Source organism: Adiantum capillus-veneris, chromosome 16 (assembly GCF_014529385.1).
Source record: "Adiantum capillus-veneris isolate H3 chromosome 16, ASM1452938v2, whole genome shotgun sequence".
Classification (NCBI taxonomy): domain Eukaryota; kingdom Viridiplantae; phylum Streptophyta; class Polypodiopsida; order Polypodiales; family Pteridaceae; genus Adiantum; species Adiantum capillus-veneris.
The window spans coordinates 110,121,037-110,141,558 of NC_140946.1; the positions used below are offsets into that span (position 1 = coordinate 110,121,037).

The window sequence follows — 20,522 nt, forward strand, 5'->3', positions numbered from 1 at the left end:
TTCTGGGAAGCCAGTCTACCTTGAGTCTCAGAGAAGACCATGCTTGTTTTTCCGAGCCATTAATAGTTTTCCCTTTGCCCAAATACCGATTCTCAATATTTTCAGCCAATGAGAAAGACAGTTGGTAATTTTGAGAAGAGGTTGCTAGAGGGTAATGAGTCATTTAGAAACAGAAATTGCCGCAGGAATTGCTACAATGTAGCAGTTGAAAAGGGAAGGGGCTTAGATAGCGCACTAGTGGGCCCCAACTTGGGGTTTAAGACTATTTTAAGGCCCTTCTATGTACTGAGTAAATCCACTTGTGTTGTTGGAGGTATTATTCAGTCGATGCTCTAGCTCTACACCGTCTATCTTGACTTCCTGAAGAAATGTGACTTCTGCAAGATTATCAAAAACCTATTGTGGAATTTGCTGAGTTTAGGGGAAGTTAATCCCTTGACATTCCATGAAACTAGCTTCGTCTGTGTCTACGTGGTTTGGATTTACTGTTTCCCTTTGGTGTCTGATTCGGGGTGGTGTGCGCGTCCGCCGCAAGTGTCGGAGCTAGGGATTTGCCGAGCACCGTGTGCGAGCCGCGAAGGCTGCAAGCACACAACTAGCAGGCCTAGCAAGCTCACAGAGAGCAGGGGTGTGTCACTCACCTCCCTGCGCTTGTCGCCGTGAAGGATTCCTCGCCGCGAAGAAGAGGGAGTCGCCGCCGTACTGCGCTCAACCGCCTCGCCGCCGCAGGTGCCGTCGCAATGCTCGATCACACACACACTCTCTCCCTCTCTCCCTCAAACGCGCACACACACACACACACACACACACCTGTGAGCACACAATGGAGATGGGGATGGAGATCGGGCAAGAGCACTTCTTCTATTGCACACTGAGAGAATAGGTCAATTTTAGGTTCATGTGACTTTCATATGAGCTCGCCCCATTCACATTTGGACGCCCATGCTTAGCCAACTAACCCTTGCGTGTTCTAGTTAGAGTGCGCCTCTCATCGGTGATCACTCTACCCTTTTCCTATTGGACTGACAAGCTCGGTGCCTGACTCTACTAAATAAATAATACGGCGTCCGTCGTAGGCGATAGGGTGTCCGTGAGCCACGAGGGTTAACATGCCCCCCTTCCTGATGTAGATTCCGTCCTCGGAAGCTATTGAGTTGAAGCTTGTTATGTCCATGTTGCAGAGCATCTGGATTCGAATCTGCAAGGCAAAGTCACTGTTTCAGCAAGTGGAATTATATGGCCATAAATCATGAGGGGAATGTAAAGTACATGTGGAAATGAGTAAATGCAAGATTTATGAAATGTTAGACTGCCATTAAGGACAAATAAATCGCACTTTGAGTAAATGAATTAATCAAGAGTTTTGGGCTTATGGGTGAGTCTATCAATTAGTTAGCTATGACTAAGGTTAAAACAACTACTCTAGTACTAGCTAAGCTAAGAAGATTATTTAAAAGCAAGATTCCCTAATTGTGCTTTTCAGCTTTGATTAGCCAACTAGCTCTCACAACTGCAAACAAAAGCTTGAAATGTTAACTTTAAGCTCGATGGAAGTCTTTTAAATGTCATTCATTTTTTTCTTTTTTACTTTGGTTCACAATCATTTGACGTGTGTGCTTATTTTGTATGTCCGGGGCTTTTTGCTTCTCAAAGAAAAGCGCCCACACTGGGAACCTCTAGGGCTCTAGTACCATAGACAATACATGTGAGTGAAGTACCAAATCAAGTCAGGATTTCTCTTCCAGCATTAGATTTTTCATTTGTGGCACTTATGTTTTTTGCTTCCATTTCCTTTGTATTCTCACTAGTGTTTTTGTTGTTTAAGTGAGCAAGCTTCTCTATGCCTTAAACATTCCTAAGGTCTCAAATACTCCGATAATTTAATCAGCTAGCCTTAGTGGTCAAGTAAATGAGTTAATCTAAAGTCACGGTCTCATAATCTTAAGGCTCATCCATAAGATTAAACTCTAGTTCCATCAACTTAAGCAAAGACAAATTTATACATCTATAATGGCAGATAACAAACATAACTATTGCACTCAAACAAACCATGAAAAATCATTATTAGCAACTATACATATCCACCAACATGAATCATGGAAAGTAGTACACCTGGAGGTATGGAGTTGCTCATTTCGTCGAAGCAGATGTCCTCAGCCATGTGGATGGAAATCTATATAAGTCCTACCTAACACATCCAAAAAACAAGCACTATACCTCTAGGAGGCATGTCAGTGTGAAAAAATTAAAACTCCTAGAAAACAAACTCAAAACACAATCCAGACCCCTAACGTACCTATCTGTCAACCCTTTTAGAATCAAGGAAAGAGGATATTATATAAACCGGGTGGCCACCTTAAGGCTAGGCCTCTATCCTCATCATCTAGATAAACGAAATCATTTTCCGTGAGGCCATAGTCTTCCTCGGTCTCTATTATTTCTTCTTCATCATCCTCTTGCGCAAGCGTGTTAATCTGATGCGTGGATACTCATCTTGTGCAAAAGAATAAGTATGTGCCACCGGAGAAACATTCGCTATTGGGTAGGGATCACTAGTTATCCATAGACGTATCAACCATTCTAACTTCTCAAAATTTCGCTCACGCGCAAGTCTCTCTACCAAATCCCATTCGCAAGAAAGTACATGGTAGTAGATGTGAAACACTTGAGAAAAAGAAAAAGGGTACCTTTTATAAAAAATAGAAGCGCATACCTCTGGTGAACTAGCCATCTCTGAGAATATAGATAGATTTGGTTAGGTCTTTAAAACATGAGTTGTTTTTGTGTGCTGCTTGATGTGACATGGTGAATTTAAACTTATGTTGAGGATTTGATAGGGTGCTCTCTCGTTGCTAGTCGCTCTTGCTCTTTTACTTTTAAAAAAAAAATTTAAAAAAATCTTTTTTTTGTTTGTTTGCTAGAACTAGTATAAGGCTTTATATATACATTTCCTAAGATTGGAGATTGAGAGGTCAGGGAGGAAGGTTGAGAGGAAAGCAAGTGAATGATGGATGTCAGCAAACACTCTCCCCTTCCTTGGGTAGATCATACCTTTTGGAATGATGTCGTCACCTTTTGAAACCAATTGTTCCAAGTTGTTATGGGTGAAGGCTTTAACTAATAGTTTTCGATCGCCCTATGCGTTTCATCTAGTTGCAAGGGTAGTAAGGTACTCTCCCATGATTTTATTTGCAACATTGTTGTAGGTGGTGAATCTACAACGGGAGGTGCAAACTCTTTCTTGCTTGTATGGATATGTACAATGGTAGGTGAAGGTTGTGTCGAAGCTTTTATTTGCGTATAGGAACTACATGAAGAGCAAGAAGCTTCATTTGATTTTCCTGTTCCTGAGATAGGTGGAATAAATCGTTTTTTCTTTGGTACCCAAGCTAGCTCTAGAGCGGGTGTGTAACATTCCGTGATTTTTTCTTTTCTACGATTTTCAATTTGTTTTGGAGCCACAGGATTGGGTTTACATGGCCAAGTGACAGGTAAGAGTACAATTTACATTTGGGCACCCAGATTTGATCATTTCCTTCATAGTATCCTTGGGCTTCCAATAGTCATTTAGGAATCCAACGCAATGTTTCTTTACATTTCTTGGAGTGAGTGGGACGTTTCTTACGAGGCTTCCGTTTTTTAGTATCAGCCATGGTCTTTAAAGAAGCTTTAGGGACCCACTTGTATGTTTTCTTTGTTATATTAGGATGGTTCTTGTGTGTCTCAAGCTTTCTTTCAACTACATCAGTTGAAGCTCTAGAGAGTTGGGCTATGGGGACGTATGGTTCAACCTCCAGGACATGCAATGTCTTGGGTTTTATTTCCTTAGGCAATATCTCAGGGACTATGGCTTGAGTGGTAGGGATAAGAGTTGGTTTTTGTGTTGTGACACTTCCAGTCCCCCAATCAATAGTGCATTTGGTGGCTATCATCCATGTGCGTCCTAGGTTTATATTACCCTCCATAGTTCCAGTAGGCATGACCAAAAAGTCTTGAGCTACAACCCCATTGTCATAACTGACAGAAGTGTGTCAGATTCCAAAAACCGTAGTTTTTTTCTTGTTGACACCCTTGACTTGGATAATACTCTCAGATAGAGGTGGCTTCCCTAACTGACACCACACCCAATATGATAGCATATTATATTTAGCACCCGTGTCCAATAAGGCGTTATATAGCACTTTTCTATAGGCACTATTTAACTCAATAGGGTATCGTAGAGGCATGTCAAAGTCCAATCAATCATCCTCTGTTTCAACGTGGAATACATGTGTAACGCCAAGGTTAGCCTCTCGCTGGCGTCTTATGCGTTGTTGGTGCTCTTTCGCCTCAGCTTGTATCTTTTTTAATTCTGTTTGAGCCTTGGCTGTCTTTTTCGTATGGATGGCACGTAGCTCCTCTTGGCTTAAAGGATCATAGTATCTTTTAAATTTTCTCCCATTGAGAAATCCAATGGTTTCAACTCCATCAAGAGTCTCCATACGAATGGTTCCTTGTGGGGTGATCTCATATACTCTATATGGTCCTTTTCCCGCATATTTCAACTTTTTCTTTTCGTTACGCACTCCATACATAAGGACTTTATCACCAACATTGATATCTTTGTTCTTTAGATGATGTTCAAACCATTTCTTCCTCCTATCTTTCTCCACAAGTGCATTTTGCACAGCTAATTGCCTCTCTTCATCTAGCCTTTCAAGGATATATAATCGCTCAACTAAAGGGTTACCATCCCAATCTTCTTGAGAAGCTACTCGAAGACTAGGAACGACAAACTCCCATGGCATAACTGCTTCTTTGCCATACACCATCTTAAACGGTGTGCAATTAATGACAACTTTGTACGCAGTACGATAAGCTCATAAAGTTGAAGTTAACTTTAAATCCCAATCTGTGCGATGAGCTTCCACCGTTTTGGTCAAGATAGAGATTAAGGTTTTATTGATGCTCTCAGCTTGGCCATTTGCTTGCGGATAATAAGGTGTGGACTTATGGTGAGCTATCATGAAGTTAGTAGTGAGTTCTTTGATTACTCCATTTATAAAATGAGTACCATTGTCACTCACAATTTCAAAGGGACAACCAAATCTTGTAATAATGTTCTCAAAGAGAAACTTGGCAGTTGACCTCGCATCAGCCTTTCGTGTCGCCCTGGCTTCCGCCCACTTTGTTACATAGTCAATGGCAACGATAATATATCGAGATTGAGTGCTACGAGCTGCCGGACTAATTGGGCCTACAAAGTCCAAACCCCATTTTTCAAATGGTTGAGTCACTTTAACAGGATGTAAGGGCATCCTATCCTTTCGTTGAGTGATCTTGTAACGTTGGCATTCATCACATCCTTTTGCAAAAAGTGATGCATCCTTAAATAAGGTTGGCCACCAATAGCCTGATTGCAACACCTTCCTAGCTGTTAGTCCCCCCGAGAAATGTCCTCCGGCTATACCCATGTGGGCTTCTTGCAGTATGTACAAATACTTATCCTCACGGGCACAACGTCTGAGAATATCGTCCTTCCCTAGCTTGTAGAGAGTTCCTGCAATGAGAGAGTAAGGTTCACATTCTTTTAACAGTTTTCGAGCTATGTCCTTACGAAGTTCTTTGGGTGGAAAACCATTAATTAGAAAGTTCACAATCTTCTCACTCCATTCAGGTATGGTTTCGACTAGGAATAGAGAAGTATCGGGTAATTCATCGACTTCAGTAGAGGCTTCACCATTGGGTATGCGAGACAAATGATCCGCCATGACATGTCTATTACCAGGTTTCACCACAATGGTAAAATCAAACTCAAGGAGAATTAGTAACCATCGTGTAATTCTTCCCGTGGAACAAGGTTTATTTTACGAGATACAACAAGGCTTGATGATCAACATAGAAAACAAACTTGTTGGCCAAAAGGTAGTAGCGAAATTTCTTCACTGCATAAATCATACCTAAACCTTCTTGCTCTGTAGTGGTGTAGTTTCTCTCGGCATCATTCAATTGACGACTTGCAAAGCTGATGGGGTAGTCCAATTTATGTTCTCCTAGTTGAGCTAGAACACACCCAATAGCAAAGTTTGATGTATCAATATGCACATGGAAAATTACATTCCAATCGGGCACTCGTAGAATAGGAGCGCTAGTCAAGGTCTTTTTCAATGACTCATAAGCATAGTCACACTCCGCAGTCTAGTGGAGCTCAATAAGAAGCTTGTACAAAGGACGAGCTATCTCGGCAAAGTTTAAAATAAACCGTCGGTAATAACCATGGCCCATGAATCTTTGAACTCCCTTATAGTTTGTAGGTGGTGGCAATTCAGCAATGGCTTTAATTTTGCTCTCATCTGTGGAAATCCCATTTTTGGACACTATATGCCCTAAAATGACTCCATGTTTAACCCAAAATTGGCATTTGAAAGGATTTAAGGAGATGTGATACAATCTGTACTTCTCAAACACTTTTCGTAAGCATGATAGATGTTCTTTCCAAGAGGAATAAACACAAAGGTCATCTAAGAAAGCTTCGCAAAACTCCCTCAAATATTCTCTAAAAGCAGTATTTATTAACCTTTGAAAGGTAGCAGGGGCATTGGTTAAGCCAAAGGCCATAACACGAAATGCAAACACTCCAAATTCAGTTGTAAAGGCTGTTTTAGCTTGGTCCTCTAGCGCAATTGTGATTTGATTGTAGCCAGAGTACCCATCTAAAAAGCTATAAGCTTCCTTCCCTGCAACTCTTTCAAGCACATGTTCCGAATATGGCAAGGGGTAATGGTTCCTCCTAGTGGCGGCATTGACCTTCTTGAGATCTACGCACACTCTGAGTTTCCCATTCTTTTTTGGCACAATCACTATTGGAGACACCCATTCTGAGTGCTCAATAGGGTATATGAATCCGCATTCCACAAGCTTTTCAATCTCTTCTTAAACGATCTTTGCATATTTAGGATTCATTGGGTAGGGTCGTTACTGAACTGGTTTAGCCATGCTATTCATGAGGATTGTGTGCTGCACCACGGAAGGTGGAACACCTTTCATATCATGATATGTCCAAGTAAATATATCCCTGAATTCCTCGAGAAGTTCTTTAAGTACACACTCCTTAGTTGCTGTCAGATCTTGGGCAATGAAGACAGGTTTAGACTCTTCTCCTGGGTCTGCTAACTCTATTTCCTTAACTATCGCTGGACCATCATAGACTCCATTGCTCCCATCGATAGGTTTTCTTTGGGCCTTTGTATACACAACCTTACGTTCCTCTGTGGTATAGGATTTGAAATGTTCAGGTGCAGGGTGTAAGTCTGTGGGGTCCTGTTGTTCTGTGGACTGATTCCTTTTGTTATTGAGCTAACTCTCGATTTTGTCGTCTCCTTACGGTACGGCTCAACCTTGGCTTCTCTGTAGCCTCTAGTTGTGCGATGTCAATGGGTTGTGGACTACACCACATAACGCTTTGAAGGTATTCACCCCAATTATTTACCAACTTTCGATGAGCATCACATGTCTCTATATAATTAAGCCATTCTGCGGTAGATTTCTTTTCATTTATTCTAGCACGCACATTTGCTCGATATTGTCGCCTCTTATATCTCTTACTCTTCTTGTTTAATTCCGATTACGGTCGATTTCTAGTGAAGACTCACTAGATGAATCACTACTTGTGTCTTCTGCTCCCTTGGATAGATTATCATCTAGGTTACCACTGGGCCCTGAATGGTTTGTCCCCACATTTGCACTAAGATTTAACTCAAATTCTTCGTCCTCATAGTCAATTTCAACTGATGATTCTGACCCCAAATCGTGTGGGCGCTACTGGTTTCAATGCCAGTCAAACTTTCATCTTGTAGACCATCAGAAGCTATATGCATTGCTTCTAGCATGTTTAAGGGTACAAGTGGTGGTATTTCATCCCCCTCAGGTGTTACCCAGGTTGTCCCCCTATTTCCCCAAGTGTCTATGGTTGTTGCTAGGTGAACCCAATCCACATTGTCCGACTCAATCATCCCAGGTAGTACATCCATATAAGGAGAATCTTCCCCAACATCAGTGTCCGCTTTACACGTGTAACAATACTGCAATAGGGCCGAGTGAACTGTGGTGTCAGATCTATGATCAATTATAAACCTGTTTCCTAGAGGATGTGTTCGACCTGTTACAAGATCCACTCGAATGACAGAATCTTGGAACTGCAAGTAGACATGGTTTTTAGACCAGTCATGCACCATTTTTGCTTCCCTCATGAAAGGACGTCCTAAGATCATCTCCGATGCCATAGTGTGTTTGGAGAAATCCATAACAATAAAGGTAATCCTTATTTTATGTCCAAAGACCTTGATCTTGAGATCTTCTAGCATCCCAATAGGTTTAACAATAGACCCATTGGCCATCTTCACTACTATGGTTGTGGTTGCAAGGTGAGGTCTTCCCATAGTTTCCCAGCAATTTTTAGTCACAATGCTAACCCCAGCGCCACCATCAAGGATTCCCTTCACAGTTAATCCCTTAGTAGTGATTGGTGTCACCAAGAGGTGTATTTTTCCTGTTGCCTTCTGTAAATAAGTATTAGATATATTTATTTTATTTTTACTTGTTTGTCTCGGAACCCTTGAAAAGGTGCAAGTGGACATTGCATGGCCAGTGTGAAACGGCTGCATCCAAATGGGTGTCTCACATCGGGGATCTAGGTCGGTCAGACAGGGACTGCCCGGGCCAGTTAGCACTGAATTCTGATGAGTATGGAAGCTCGTGTGCGCCAAACTGGAATTTGGGCCACTTGTCAAGTCACTGCAACTTTATAAGTTGAAAGGGGCTAGTAAATTAACCCACATTGTAGATGTTGGTCAAATGGTAGTCTTCAATGATGGTCAGGAGACCGATAGGGACGCCATGGAAGCATCTCCTAAAATTTAGGGAACTGCTATTTTTGATTGGAAAATGTGTTCGCGTCATTAGCTCTGGAATGACAAGGGGAACATTCTATTGCTCTGCTGCCAAGTCAACTGACGCACCAGTTGAGATATTTTTAGCAGGGATATCCCAAACTCGGAAACTGGGCGACGTGTCAGCCTGTGAGCGATTCTGCCACTCTGGGAGGCAAAAACGAGCTGCATATCAACAAAGGGGGCGCCATTTTCAGCCTCAGGTGGATTGTAGCAGGTACAGAAGCTATGGAATGCTTACCTTGCCCTCTATGCACAGTATGGTGACGGGAGTGATGCCCCGCACGCTACATACTGCTCTCTTTCTCCCCTACGTACAGTATGTTATGCCCCACTAGTGGGCTTCTCATTTGACCTATGTACAGTTGTGGGGGTTTATACGCGTTTGCCAAGGCAAGAGCCTTCTGAACAGGAACCGGATTAGCTAATTGCTAATCCCCCACAGGTACGCACAGTTCCATCACGAAAGATTGCGAGTTTGAAGAGTTTTCTCGCGTGAAAACTCGTCCAATTCACAGGGGAACCGTCCCATTGCGTGCGGGAGCCCTTGGGACACGCGTAGGCGTGTTCGCTCCGCTAAAAACGATCCGAAACAGGGAATTACAGCCTGTTGTGTTTTTCTGCAGGTTTAGGGTTTCGCACCTAAACTGCAAGAGAACATTGGGGGAGCCTCGTGAGAGCCTTGGGATGCGTGTACAGGCTTTTCGGCTCCCGGCAGTGAAAAACAGAGAATTACAGCCCGCTGAATTTCTGTGACAGCTCACCAGAAAGCTTCCAGATATCGAGGGAATCCGTCCTAGACAGGTGTTTTTGACCTACAGGGGTTTTTGCGTCGTTATGTTGTCGAAATCCGGTCGAAAACCTGCGTTTTCAGCCCTCGCCAGGTTTGGACAGTTTTGTGAAAGCTTGTGCTAAGTGGTCGGATCGTCTACCTTAATTTGAATAAAGAAATACCGAAAGGGGCGCCAGTCTTTGGGGCCTACAGGGTGTCGGTCTCGTGTGCGCAGTGACATTCTAGTCGCTGGACGCAACTGTGTTCTCTTTCCTTCTCAGTGCTCTGTGTAAAGTTAACAGGTAATTGAAATAGTACCGCCCTCTACGTTGTACGGGCCGGTTATATTGATTGGTATAGTCGCATTGGATTTATCACCCTCAAAGTATTGTCCCAACTTGTTAACAGGTATTTCTATAACAAGGTTCTCATCTAGGTTGGGTTGTGGATCTAAGTATTCCTTCTCTATTGGCATCTCCCCAGCTCCATCCATCTGTGCAAATTGTGGTAGCCCAAACTTCAGTTCTCCATTGAGGAAGGCTCGAAGAGCTGAGACTAGCTCGGGGTCTTTATATAGTTTGGACATGATGGTGGTTCTAACTTCTGAAGACATGAAATCCATCAATTTGGCAATGTTTAACGGCACCTTTTGGCCTTGAGTCTTTTGACGTGGGGAAGATGGGATCTCCATTTCTTCGATAGGATCAGGTAGTCCCTCTGTAAACATTCTTTCCATCAAGAAGTGAGTACGCCCACTTTCCCATGACTTTAAGTCACTTTCTTCTTGGATGACACTAGGTATGTCCAAGGGTCTATGGACTTGGTGAGGTTGTTGTTGCGTAGGGAACACGGTGTCTGTAATGTGGATCTTCCTAGGTGCTGGTTCTAGATCCCTTTGGGTATTTTCTACCAAACTCCTTAATTGCTTGACTCGCTCAATCTTCTCTGTAGGGTTTGGGTAAGTTCCTATCTTCTTTTTGGATCCTGGCCATTGTGGCTCATGAAGATCTTCCTTGTTGGTTTCTATGTTAGTGGTCGTTTTGGTCTCCATGGTTTCACTTGAATCAGAATCTTCTTCAACGTCGTTCATATATACGGGGTCATCACCAGTCCCTATGTTGGTCTTTGAACTGGGGTCTGACTTCGCTGCTTTTTGCGATCTCTTTCTTCGTGTTTTCTTCTTTTTCTGAGATTGGGCAATTGATGTCGTGTCTCTTTCCTCAAGAATATAATTTTGTTTTTGGAGCATCGATCGTGTGAATACGTTTACTGGTACCATGAGTGTACTTGGTGATGGCTCCTCAGTAACTTCAATCAAGTTTAATGGGGTGATCTTCGGTGCATTTGGATTATTTGAACATTGGGCAATCAAATGATCTATGCCACATCGATTACACATGAGTATCGGCATTGTAGACGTGCTCACTTGATTGGTTTGCATTAGTGTGGCGTTCTTTTGTAGCCTAATAGGACACTTGGCTACACGATGTGGACCTCCACACTCATAGCATTGAAGAGGTGGTCTCTTAGCAGTGTAGTTGATATTTTGGCCTCTTGCCGCAAGAGCAGCTACTTGATATACAGGTTTGACTTGTTCCCAATAGTCCTCCATGTAGTATTGTGGATTTTCTTCAAGCACCTCCATCCCATAGGCGATATATCATCATATTAGGATCTATAACTTCCTCATAGCCTTCCAAACAAGAAATAGATGACTCACAACCCACTTGATTCACAGAAGTGATTCTCGGATGTGGTGGTTGCGGTCCTAGCACTGGAGGTGGTAAGGGTGTTGTTTGAACAATATTTTGGGCCCTAGGGACCATATGTTGTGATGTTTGTTCAAGAGATGGGGCCGGCATCAATGCAGACACTCGAGGTGTGTGTCCATGCTAAGGTTGGTCTATTGGCCATCGCACGCTTAAATACTATGCAATCCTTAGCTTGATGACCATACCTCCCACATCCATTGCAATTCTCATTGAATTTTACTCTAAAAGTAGGGCATTCACTGGTACTATGCGGTCCATAGCATACTGAACACCATTGTTTCTCCCTTCTTGGATACATATGAGTGTTTTGCGGAGCACAATTGTTTCTAAGACTCTCTTGAATAGCCTTGGTGAGATTTGCTAAAGTCATCTCAGATATCTTTGGCGCAATAGGCTTTAGGGTCATTGGCTGATGCCCTGATGCTTGCGAGCTAATAGATTTAGTCTCAACAGACACTCTTTCTCCTTGAATCATTGAATTATCCTCCAATTGGATCGCATTGGTGGTGATTGCTTCCCAAGTGGTGATACCTCTAATGACTAGACCATTGTAGATATCCTCATGTCGTAATCCCCTAATGAATCTATCAAGCAATTGGTTATTGTTGAAGCGTTCATTTGGATTACAACGAGAATTCAAATGCTTCAAGCGACTTATAAAGTCTCTCACCGACTCTCCTTCCTCTCGTTGGGCTTTCTGGAGTTGAGAGGCTACACCCCAAAGCACTCCCTCTCGTATGTATTCTTTTAAGAACAGTCTCCTAAGAGTAGGGTAAATCGTTTTTTCTTCCACCCTTAGGCTTCTATACCAATCCCCAGCCTTTCCACTTAAGGTTAGGCTTAAAGCATTGCTCTTATGTAGGTCATTGTGTTCTCCTAGAGAATCGCATATTTGTTCAAACACTTCGATATGCTTTCTCACATCCCCGTCTCCACTAAATTTTTGTGTGAGCTTGGCTATTTGTACTGCCTTACTTCTAGGCTCTCTATCAGGCGTGTTAAGCATATTCTCAGCAATAGATCGACCAATAGCTTGAGCAAATGTTGCCAAGTCACCTAAGTGAGCAGGCACCGCGGGTGAAGGTGCGCCAGAGACTACATGTGGAGTAGGTATTGGCATTGGGCTTGGCGCATAGGAAGCCCTTGGGTTCCACGTTGGGTACGATGTTGTGCCATGTGGTGGTCCATAGTTCATATGGGTGGCCCTAGGCATAGCAGACGTCGGATGTGGCATGCTAATGCTAGCCGGTATAGTCCCATGGAAATAAGAACTTGTGTATTGTGGTTGTGGAGCATAGGTAGTTGAAACAATGGGAGGGGTAGGGATTACATGAGTACGTGGACCCATAGGTGCATACGATTGGTACGCACTTGTAGGTACTATTGCAGGCATTGAGCTTCCATGTAGCGGTGCTTTATTAACAAATGAGGTCCATGGTGTGTTTCTTGGCATGCCCATCATTGGGGTAGGCATGGTATCCGTGGTGTCATCCAGGGAAAGATGAGCTAGACTTGGAAAAGTAAAGCTATCACTTGTGGGCTCAGATTGCATTGAGACCCCTGGCGAAACAACATATAGGGGATCGATGGGACTCACTGGGGGAGTCTCCATTTGTGATAGAGTGGGTTGTTTCCCTTTGCCCGTGTCTAAAAATCGCACCGGACTCGTCGATGGTATGTTCATTCCTCGATTTTGCCTCTCGGACTGGATAATCCTATGGATGACATTGCAGATCATGTGTTGTTGTTCCTCTAAACTAGTGGCACTAGATGTGGATTGTACAACTTCTAACCAACCCACATGGTATGTGTAGCCCATGTATAGGTCGGTCAAAGTCTCTGTGTGTAGGTCATATTCCCAATTTTCATTGAGAAATACTCCGTCCAAACTTGGTGTACTAGAGGGTTGCCGTGAGGTGGATGCAATGTTGCTTCCCGTGTTTTGACTTTTAGTCACCGCTACCTTAGAGGCGACTTTGGAAGGTGGTAGCTCGGTAGGGCTCTCATTAAATGAGGTAGGTAGAATGTCCACGTGGACACTTTGAGGGAGTGTGGGGTCTACAGGAGATGTGAATAGTGATTCTACTTTCCCACCCCCTTCGTTTACTTCACTAGCCGCAGGTTCAGAGCGCATAGCTCTACTAAAAGTTTCTATCAAACGGCTAAAAATACTAGTTCTAGGTTGTTGGGCCCAGCTAGGTACGGTTTCATTTGTTCCCCAGGGGCTTTGTGTAAGATGCTCTTCCATAATATCGTAGTCAGAGGAAGAGTCGCTAGCTGCTATATTTGGGTCTTGAGTTGCACTACCTTGGGTCCCCGCCGAGGGTGTAGACCCTAGCGTGGAAGGATAGTGAGTACCCTCGTAAATCGAAGCACTAGCTAGTTATTCGGACTCTAGCACACGACCAGAGCGTAGATACATGTGCTTTGGGCGCCCTACAAGTGTCGGCAAGTACCCTCAAAGGTTACTTGCTTTGTTTTGTGGGTGTTTTGTACCCCGTTTTCTACTTGATTTTTTCTTGTTTTTGATGTTTTTTGAGGTTCGAAAAACGGTTTGGGACGTATGATAGCTTGAAACGAGCGTATCGCTTAGGAGATCTAGGCGCACTTTACAGAACACTGTTTGACTATCGGAAGCTCCCAAAGTCCCTAAATCAGTCAATTTCTCCTAGTTTCTACTTGGGCACATGGCTTAAAATAGAAAGTTGAAGGGTGACTTGTGGAGGGAAAGGTGAAGGCTTTGCCCCGCATGCTTTCTCCTTTCACTTGAGCACTAGCCTATATATAGTGAATAGCATTTACCTTATATCATAAGACCAAGACTAAGGCCAAGCGCAAGCTCAAGCTCAAGCTCATCAAATGATCCCGATCCCGATCTACCTTTTTGGACAAACTTAAAATATTCCCCCCGCCAATAAATCAAATTTATTTTTTTGCCATTGCATTTTTTACGTTTTCTATCATTTTTGTTTTTTATTTTTAGTTTTTCTGTGCAGAAAACGAAATTGTTTTTTGCAGAAATCGAAATGGTCTAGCTGTGCAGAAAACGTATTCTTTGTTTTTGTGCTGAAAATGAAATGGACTAGCTGTGCAGAGAACGAAATGAACTAGCTGTGCAGAAAACGAAATGAACAAATATTCTTTGTTTTTGTGCAAAAACCGAAATGAGCTAACTGTGCAGAAAACGAAATGAGCTAACCCACGACACAACACAACCTTTCTACTTAAGCTTGGTGTCTCCACAGGGCAGCACAGAGTGCTTCCCGGAGCTTGGTGCAGGGCAACTCCCTCGCAGCGGCGCCAAAATGTGCGCTCCACCGCACATGTCGGAGCTAGGGACTTGCCGAGCACCGTGTGCGAGCCACGAAGGCTGCAAGCACACAACTAGCAGGCCTAGCAAGCTCACAGAGAGCAGGGGTTTGTCACTTACCTCCCTGCGCTTGTCGCCGTGAAGGCTTCCTCGCCGCGAAGAAGAGGGAGTCGCCGCCGTACTGCGCTCAACCGCCTCGCCGCCGCAGGTGCCGTCGCAATGCTCGATCACACACACACTCTCTCCCTCTCTCCCTCAAGCGCGCGCACACACACACACACACACACACCTGTGAGCACACAATGGAGATGGGGATGGAGATCGGGCAAGAGCACTTCTTCTATTGCACACTGAGAGAATAGGTCAATTTTAGGTTCATGTGACTTTTATATGAGCTCGCCCCATTCACATTTGGACGCCCATGCTTAGCCAACTAACCCTTGCGTGTTCTAGTTAGAGTGCGCCTCTCATCGGTGATCACTCTACCCTTTTCCTATTGGACCGACAAGCCCGGTGCTCGACTCTACTAAATAAATAATACGGCGTCCGTTGTAGGCGATAGGGTGTCCGTGAGCCACGAGGGTTAACAGGTGGTTAAAGCATTTGCATTGCTCCTTTTATTTTCGTTCTGTGAGTCCATAGGGACTGGCTCTTGTTGATTGCCCCTGTTCAGATCCGGGGTGGAATGAGCTTTATTGCCTCATTTAGCTTTTCCACTTGAGCCTAAAGAGGGCAATTGATTTCATCTTCTGATTCTTCCATTTGTGAATCGTCTACACTGGATGGTTCCCAGTCAGGGAGCTCGGCCAATACTGCAAAGCTGTTTCCTAGGGTTTTCTTGGGCTTTTACCTATTATTTTTAGCCTGTGGTTCCAAATTTTTGACAGGGAGTTGAGGGTTTCCGTTTTCCTGAGCCTTGGGATCAATGTTCGCTTGTGTAGTAGGAGGGCTGCTTGATGAACAGTTTGAACTGGGGGGCTTGAGGCTGAGTCTGTGTAGGGAACTTTATGGGGCATTCCCTCACAAAATGGCTTTTGTCCCGCAATGGAAGCATGCTGATGGTAAATACATGTAGACTATCTTTTGTTCAAATCCTTCCCCATTGTCAAGATATATGTCAATAGCCTCTGGCATGGGACGATTCAAGTCCATCTCAAAAAGCTTGGGGGTGCCAAGAAGGGACATACTCACGCTTTGGTCTACCCCCTAGGTCTCTTCTTAACTTAGACCCTATCACCTTGAGGTGCTCTCTGTACTCAAGAGGGAGATCAGGAAACTCTACCCAAACAGGGCAGGTTTTAGGAAGGGTAGGTTTTAGGAAGTATGAAAGTATCAGAAGTTGGAGTCTTTGTAGAGTATATATCTTTTTGGTGCTTTGATACAGCTATGTACTTAATGATGTCGCATGCACTGCAAGTGTAGAATTGATGCAGCTTAAAAGCACATGAAGGATATTTGCATGTCAGACCAAGTCTAGGAGCTGGGAAATATTGAAAATCAAAGCCCTTTGGAGAACATGAAAATACATGGAGACTTTGAGGGAAATTTGTGGATATGTATGCTAGAGTGTGGTACTCCTTCAAGTGTGTAAGTTATCCTACATTGGCATTTTCTTGCAACATGATTTGTTTGACCTACATTTTTAAAGTAAATAATGGTTTGTTTTATCTAGTTTTGTTTAGTAGCAAATAAAATGATTTTTCTTTTGTTTTGTTTGTTTTCTTTCTCTTTTGTTATTTTTTTGGTTTTCTTGTGTTCCTTGCTTTTGTAGTTTTATGAGTGTTTTATCCCCTCTTTTAATTCATTCAGACTATTCTGAACTTATGAAGGTATATATAATTTGTTTGACCCCTTTGATGACCAATTGTGGCAAGGCTTGCAAGCTCTAGAGAGTTTCAAATTATCAATTGTAGCCAGCCCACATTTGTAACATATGTCAAAAGTTTGATCTGTTGCTTCTGAATATGGGCTATATACTCTTTTTGAACATGGAGTCCTTTGACTTGCCGTTCCCGCTTTTCTGCTCAAATATTTAAGGTCAACATTGTATTCACATAAAAACGGAAAATGAGCCTCATCAATCGAAAAAACATAATATCATAACAAACTTCTTAGAAGAACTACTCATCAAGTGAAGTGAAAAGTTTGTTTATGTCCTTATTTGTGTATTAACTTGGTCCAAGGTCACAATGACCTATGAACATGACTACACTAAGGATTCCTATATGAAGCTGTTGAGTCCTACATATTCATGCATTGCAGGAAAAGATCGGAGAGTCCTTTGTTATTATCAATGGTAAACATGCCAAAGGTTTTATTTGTGAATAAGGGCTCAACATAGTTATAAAATGTACTGTTTTGTATCTTTCAATTGAGGAAAATGTGATCAGGTGTCTTGTAAGTTAAGTGAATGAATTATGAGGAGATAAACATTGAGGTTGTAGGTAAGACTTTGATCTTTCCTAGCTCCTCAGATGAAATTCTTGTGTATTGCGGACAAAACAAAGAAGATGCCACTCCCGGAAAGGGGGCCGGCCGGTTACTTGATTTCTGATATTAGGAGCTTTTGAGCATGGTAGCACGAAGATGGGTAGAAGTCAAAGCTCCTGGGATTATTGCTAGTAAATCTGTCCACTACTGCAGATGTAGATGCCTTATAGAGGGGAAAAAGATGTCTCATCATATAGGAAAACTGCCTGTCATTCGGATGTGATCTAGAGTGGGCCTGAGACCAAATTTCATCATTGAAGCGTGTCCGGCCCGAAAACCTTTGCCATAGATAGGCGAGGTGTCCTTGGCAATTTGTTGGAGGAAAAATTCCCCTAACTTCTTATCCATGGTACTCTTTGGAGCTTTGGACTTCATGGACCCATTAGACCTGCTCCCACCTGATCCTGCCATTACCTCAGATTCAAGCCACATGTGTGCCAACACTTGACATATTCCTTCCTCCACCATTGTCTCAAGGTTGTGGAAACCTACCCACACACACACACACACACACACACACACACACTTGTTTCAATAAATTGCTGATATTTTGTCAACAACAAATTGTAAGTCATTTAATACAAAAATGCTAGAAGCACATTGGAAATTTACTTCAAGATTACCGTTCAAACGGAGCCATGCATGCATCAATTCATGTGCTAGCACCGATCCTGTCAGCAATCTGTCTCAGCCAGGCACAAGAACTCAGATATCAACAAGTATATGTCGAAAAGCAAAGGATAAAACACCAGAACATGAAGCTCTCTGACAACCTTGGTAGGCCGTATAATGCAAGTATAGCTGTTACTTCACAATAACGCCTTAGACTCGTGGACCCTTTCCTCATATCTACCATTTGATTTCCAGGACCAATCCTTGGTCTTTTTATGATCTGTCACGTGCAGACATTTGAGCTTCCAAGCAAAAACAAAGCTAGAGCTACCAAAATATAGTTTTGATGCATAAACTTGAAAGCTGAAAGGTCTTTTTGGGCATAAAGAAGCATTTGGATGGAATCATGGAGTCCTCAAAACAAGATCCTAAAAGAAAGTCACTCTGTCTATTTACATCAATCACACATAATGCAATGTGCTACGTATACGTGCCACTTATGCATGTTCTTGCAAGTAAACAACATGATGTGCATAGCATGCACACATAGCATGTAAACCATGTTCTTGTTGCAAGTAAACAGCATGTGTGCATGCGACATGCAGGTAAACATGTTGTTCTTGAAAGTAAACAACCAATTTCGACCACCCAAACAACATGTGTAGCATGCGCACATAAACTGAAACATAATGGCCATTCCACTTACAACTTCTTGGTGAGAGCCGCAGAAATGATCAATGAGTCTAACAGCATGTCGAAATTATCAAATTTAGAGATGGCACTCACCGTGCTGACAATGTGTTCCTCTGATAAGCACAAGCCTCTCGTCTCTGTCATGTTGTGTTGTCCCTATCAAATTGAGCAGGAAGGGTTAATTTATCACCATTCCCTAATTAAGGCTTCCTTGGAAGGAAGAATTTTAAGCACATACCTTCTCCCCCTGCTTTGCCTCATTCAAGGCTTGCCTTTCGACAAGAAGCATTGGAATCGGCTGGCTGATTTTCATGTTTAAGCCTTCATAGAATTCGCGAATCTCTTGATAAAGTGGTTGGCATTCCCCAGTGTCCATGATTGAAGAGCTCAAACATTCCAAGCATAACTTACGCCCATCATCAAGAGATACATATTGTACATCTTTGCTCTAAGTTGTCAAGAGGAGGACAAAAGTTAGTTTTTTTACTCTGTCTAACATCCTCATGCAAATTCCAAGGCAGTTACTCATCAAAAGCTCCAAATATCACGTGAATACCAAAATATACATGTTATATTTTCACTGTGGGCCTATACAAAAAACTCCCACCCCCCTCTAATGTATACATAAAAATATACATTGTTAAGTATTGATAATCCAGTTAACTCACGTGATATGATACGTGTATGAAGAAGTGGCCACCCCGGGATGCAGATAGTTTCTTTCAAACACTCCAGTTAACTCATGTGATATGATACATGTCTTAAGAAGTGACCGCCCCCGGATGCAAATAAGAATAGGATAGTTCGCTTCAAACACTACCTTACTAAGCATCATTAATCGAGTTCTTTGCACACGAAAGAAATTGACTTGCTACACACATATTCCAAGAACATGCATGCACACAAAAGAAATTGACTTGCTACACATATATTTAGAGAACATGCATGCACATAAATTGTATTGCAAAAAAATCCCAAAAATTTCAAGATGGATAAAACTTACATATCACAAGGAGCATCATTATATATATATATATGTGCAAAGAATTTTCACCACATACATGAGTATGCTTCAAAACATATTGCTTTAGCACTTGGTGCCCATTGCAAAGAAGTAAATTTCCCTTTCTTTTGTCACTTACTTCAAGACGCTCGCAGCTGCAACAGCGGGGGATTCCATCAGTCTCATGCTTGGGACAATATTTTTGCTGCCAAAATGGATGGGCTTGATACTCTATCAAGCCTGCAGAGTTGGCTGGGACCTGTTATGGATCAAGACATGCTTGTATTGCTTAAAAAGGACTGGGATGGTTATACAAAATACCATGATAGATGCAAAGAATACATAGTTTCTATGGACAATTAAGGAGAAGCCTGTATATGCATGCATATTGCCCACTTTACAGCATGTGGAGACCAGACTTAAACTCTACTCAACTGGCAGTTAGCGCCACGAATGCATTAAGCCTTAAACCTTATTCAAATGGCAGTTCAAGCCACTAATGCTTTAAGCCTTAAACCTTAAATTCAAATGGCAGTAAAACCCAGTAATGCTTTAAGCCTTGAACATTAGTCGAATGGTAGTAAAAGCCACTATTGCTTTAAGCCTTAAAACTTATTCAGATGGAAGTTAAATCCACTAATGTTTTTCCTGTCTAATAAAAACCAATACCAACAAACAACAATGCTTACTTACATAGTTCTTGCACACATCGCATTTCGGTAGAGACAATTGTCTGTAGCAGACCTTGTGATAAGGCTGGTTCCCCCATGTCGAAAACTGAGAAATGGTACCAAAGTTGAGTTGGGAGAAACCATAACATTGCTCAAGCAATCATGGTAAGTAGTTTAGAAACTTGTATACATAAGGTAAGAAGCTTACATCTTGGTCAGCAATTAATCTCTTACATCCATGGCAATGGAAGCAATGGGGGTGCCACAATGCA

The 20,522-nt window shown here is 42.6% G+C and overlaps 1 protein-coding gene across 4 annotated transcripts in view; it reads right to left on the bottom strand.

Moving 5' to 3' along the window:
• Positions 1–17,037: 17,037 nt before the first annotated feature.
• LOC147439636 (protein DA1-related 1-like) overlaps positions 17,038–20,522 on the bottom strand; it is a 5,727-nt gene continuing 2,242 nt past the window's right edge. For all 4 annotated transcript variants that reach the window (XM_086485448.1, XM_086485446.1, XM_086485445.1 and 1 more), the window contains exons 5-12: positions 20,459–20,522; positions 20,273–20,356; positions 19,719–19,838; positions 18,815–19,024; positions 18,670–18,732; positions 18,045–18,163; positions 17,895–17,953; positions 17,038–17,759 (exon numbers count right to left, since the gene is read on the bottom strand). The exon at positions 20,459–20,522 is cut by the window's right edge and continues 57 nt beyond it. In XM_086485448.1, the coding sequence (XP_086341574.1) occupies positions 17,461–17,759; positions 17,895–17,953; positions 18,045–18,163; positions 18,670–18,732; positions 18,815–19,024; positions 19,719–19,838; positions 20,273–20,356; positions 20,459–20,522 (1,018 nt within the window). In that variant the 3' untranslated portion in view covers positions 17,038–17,460. The remainder of the gene's footprint in view (positions 17,760–17,894; positions 17,954–18,044; positions 18,164–18,669; positions 18,733–18,814; positions 19,025–19,718; positions 19,839–20,272; positions 20,357–20,458) is intronic.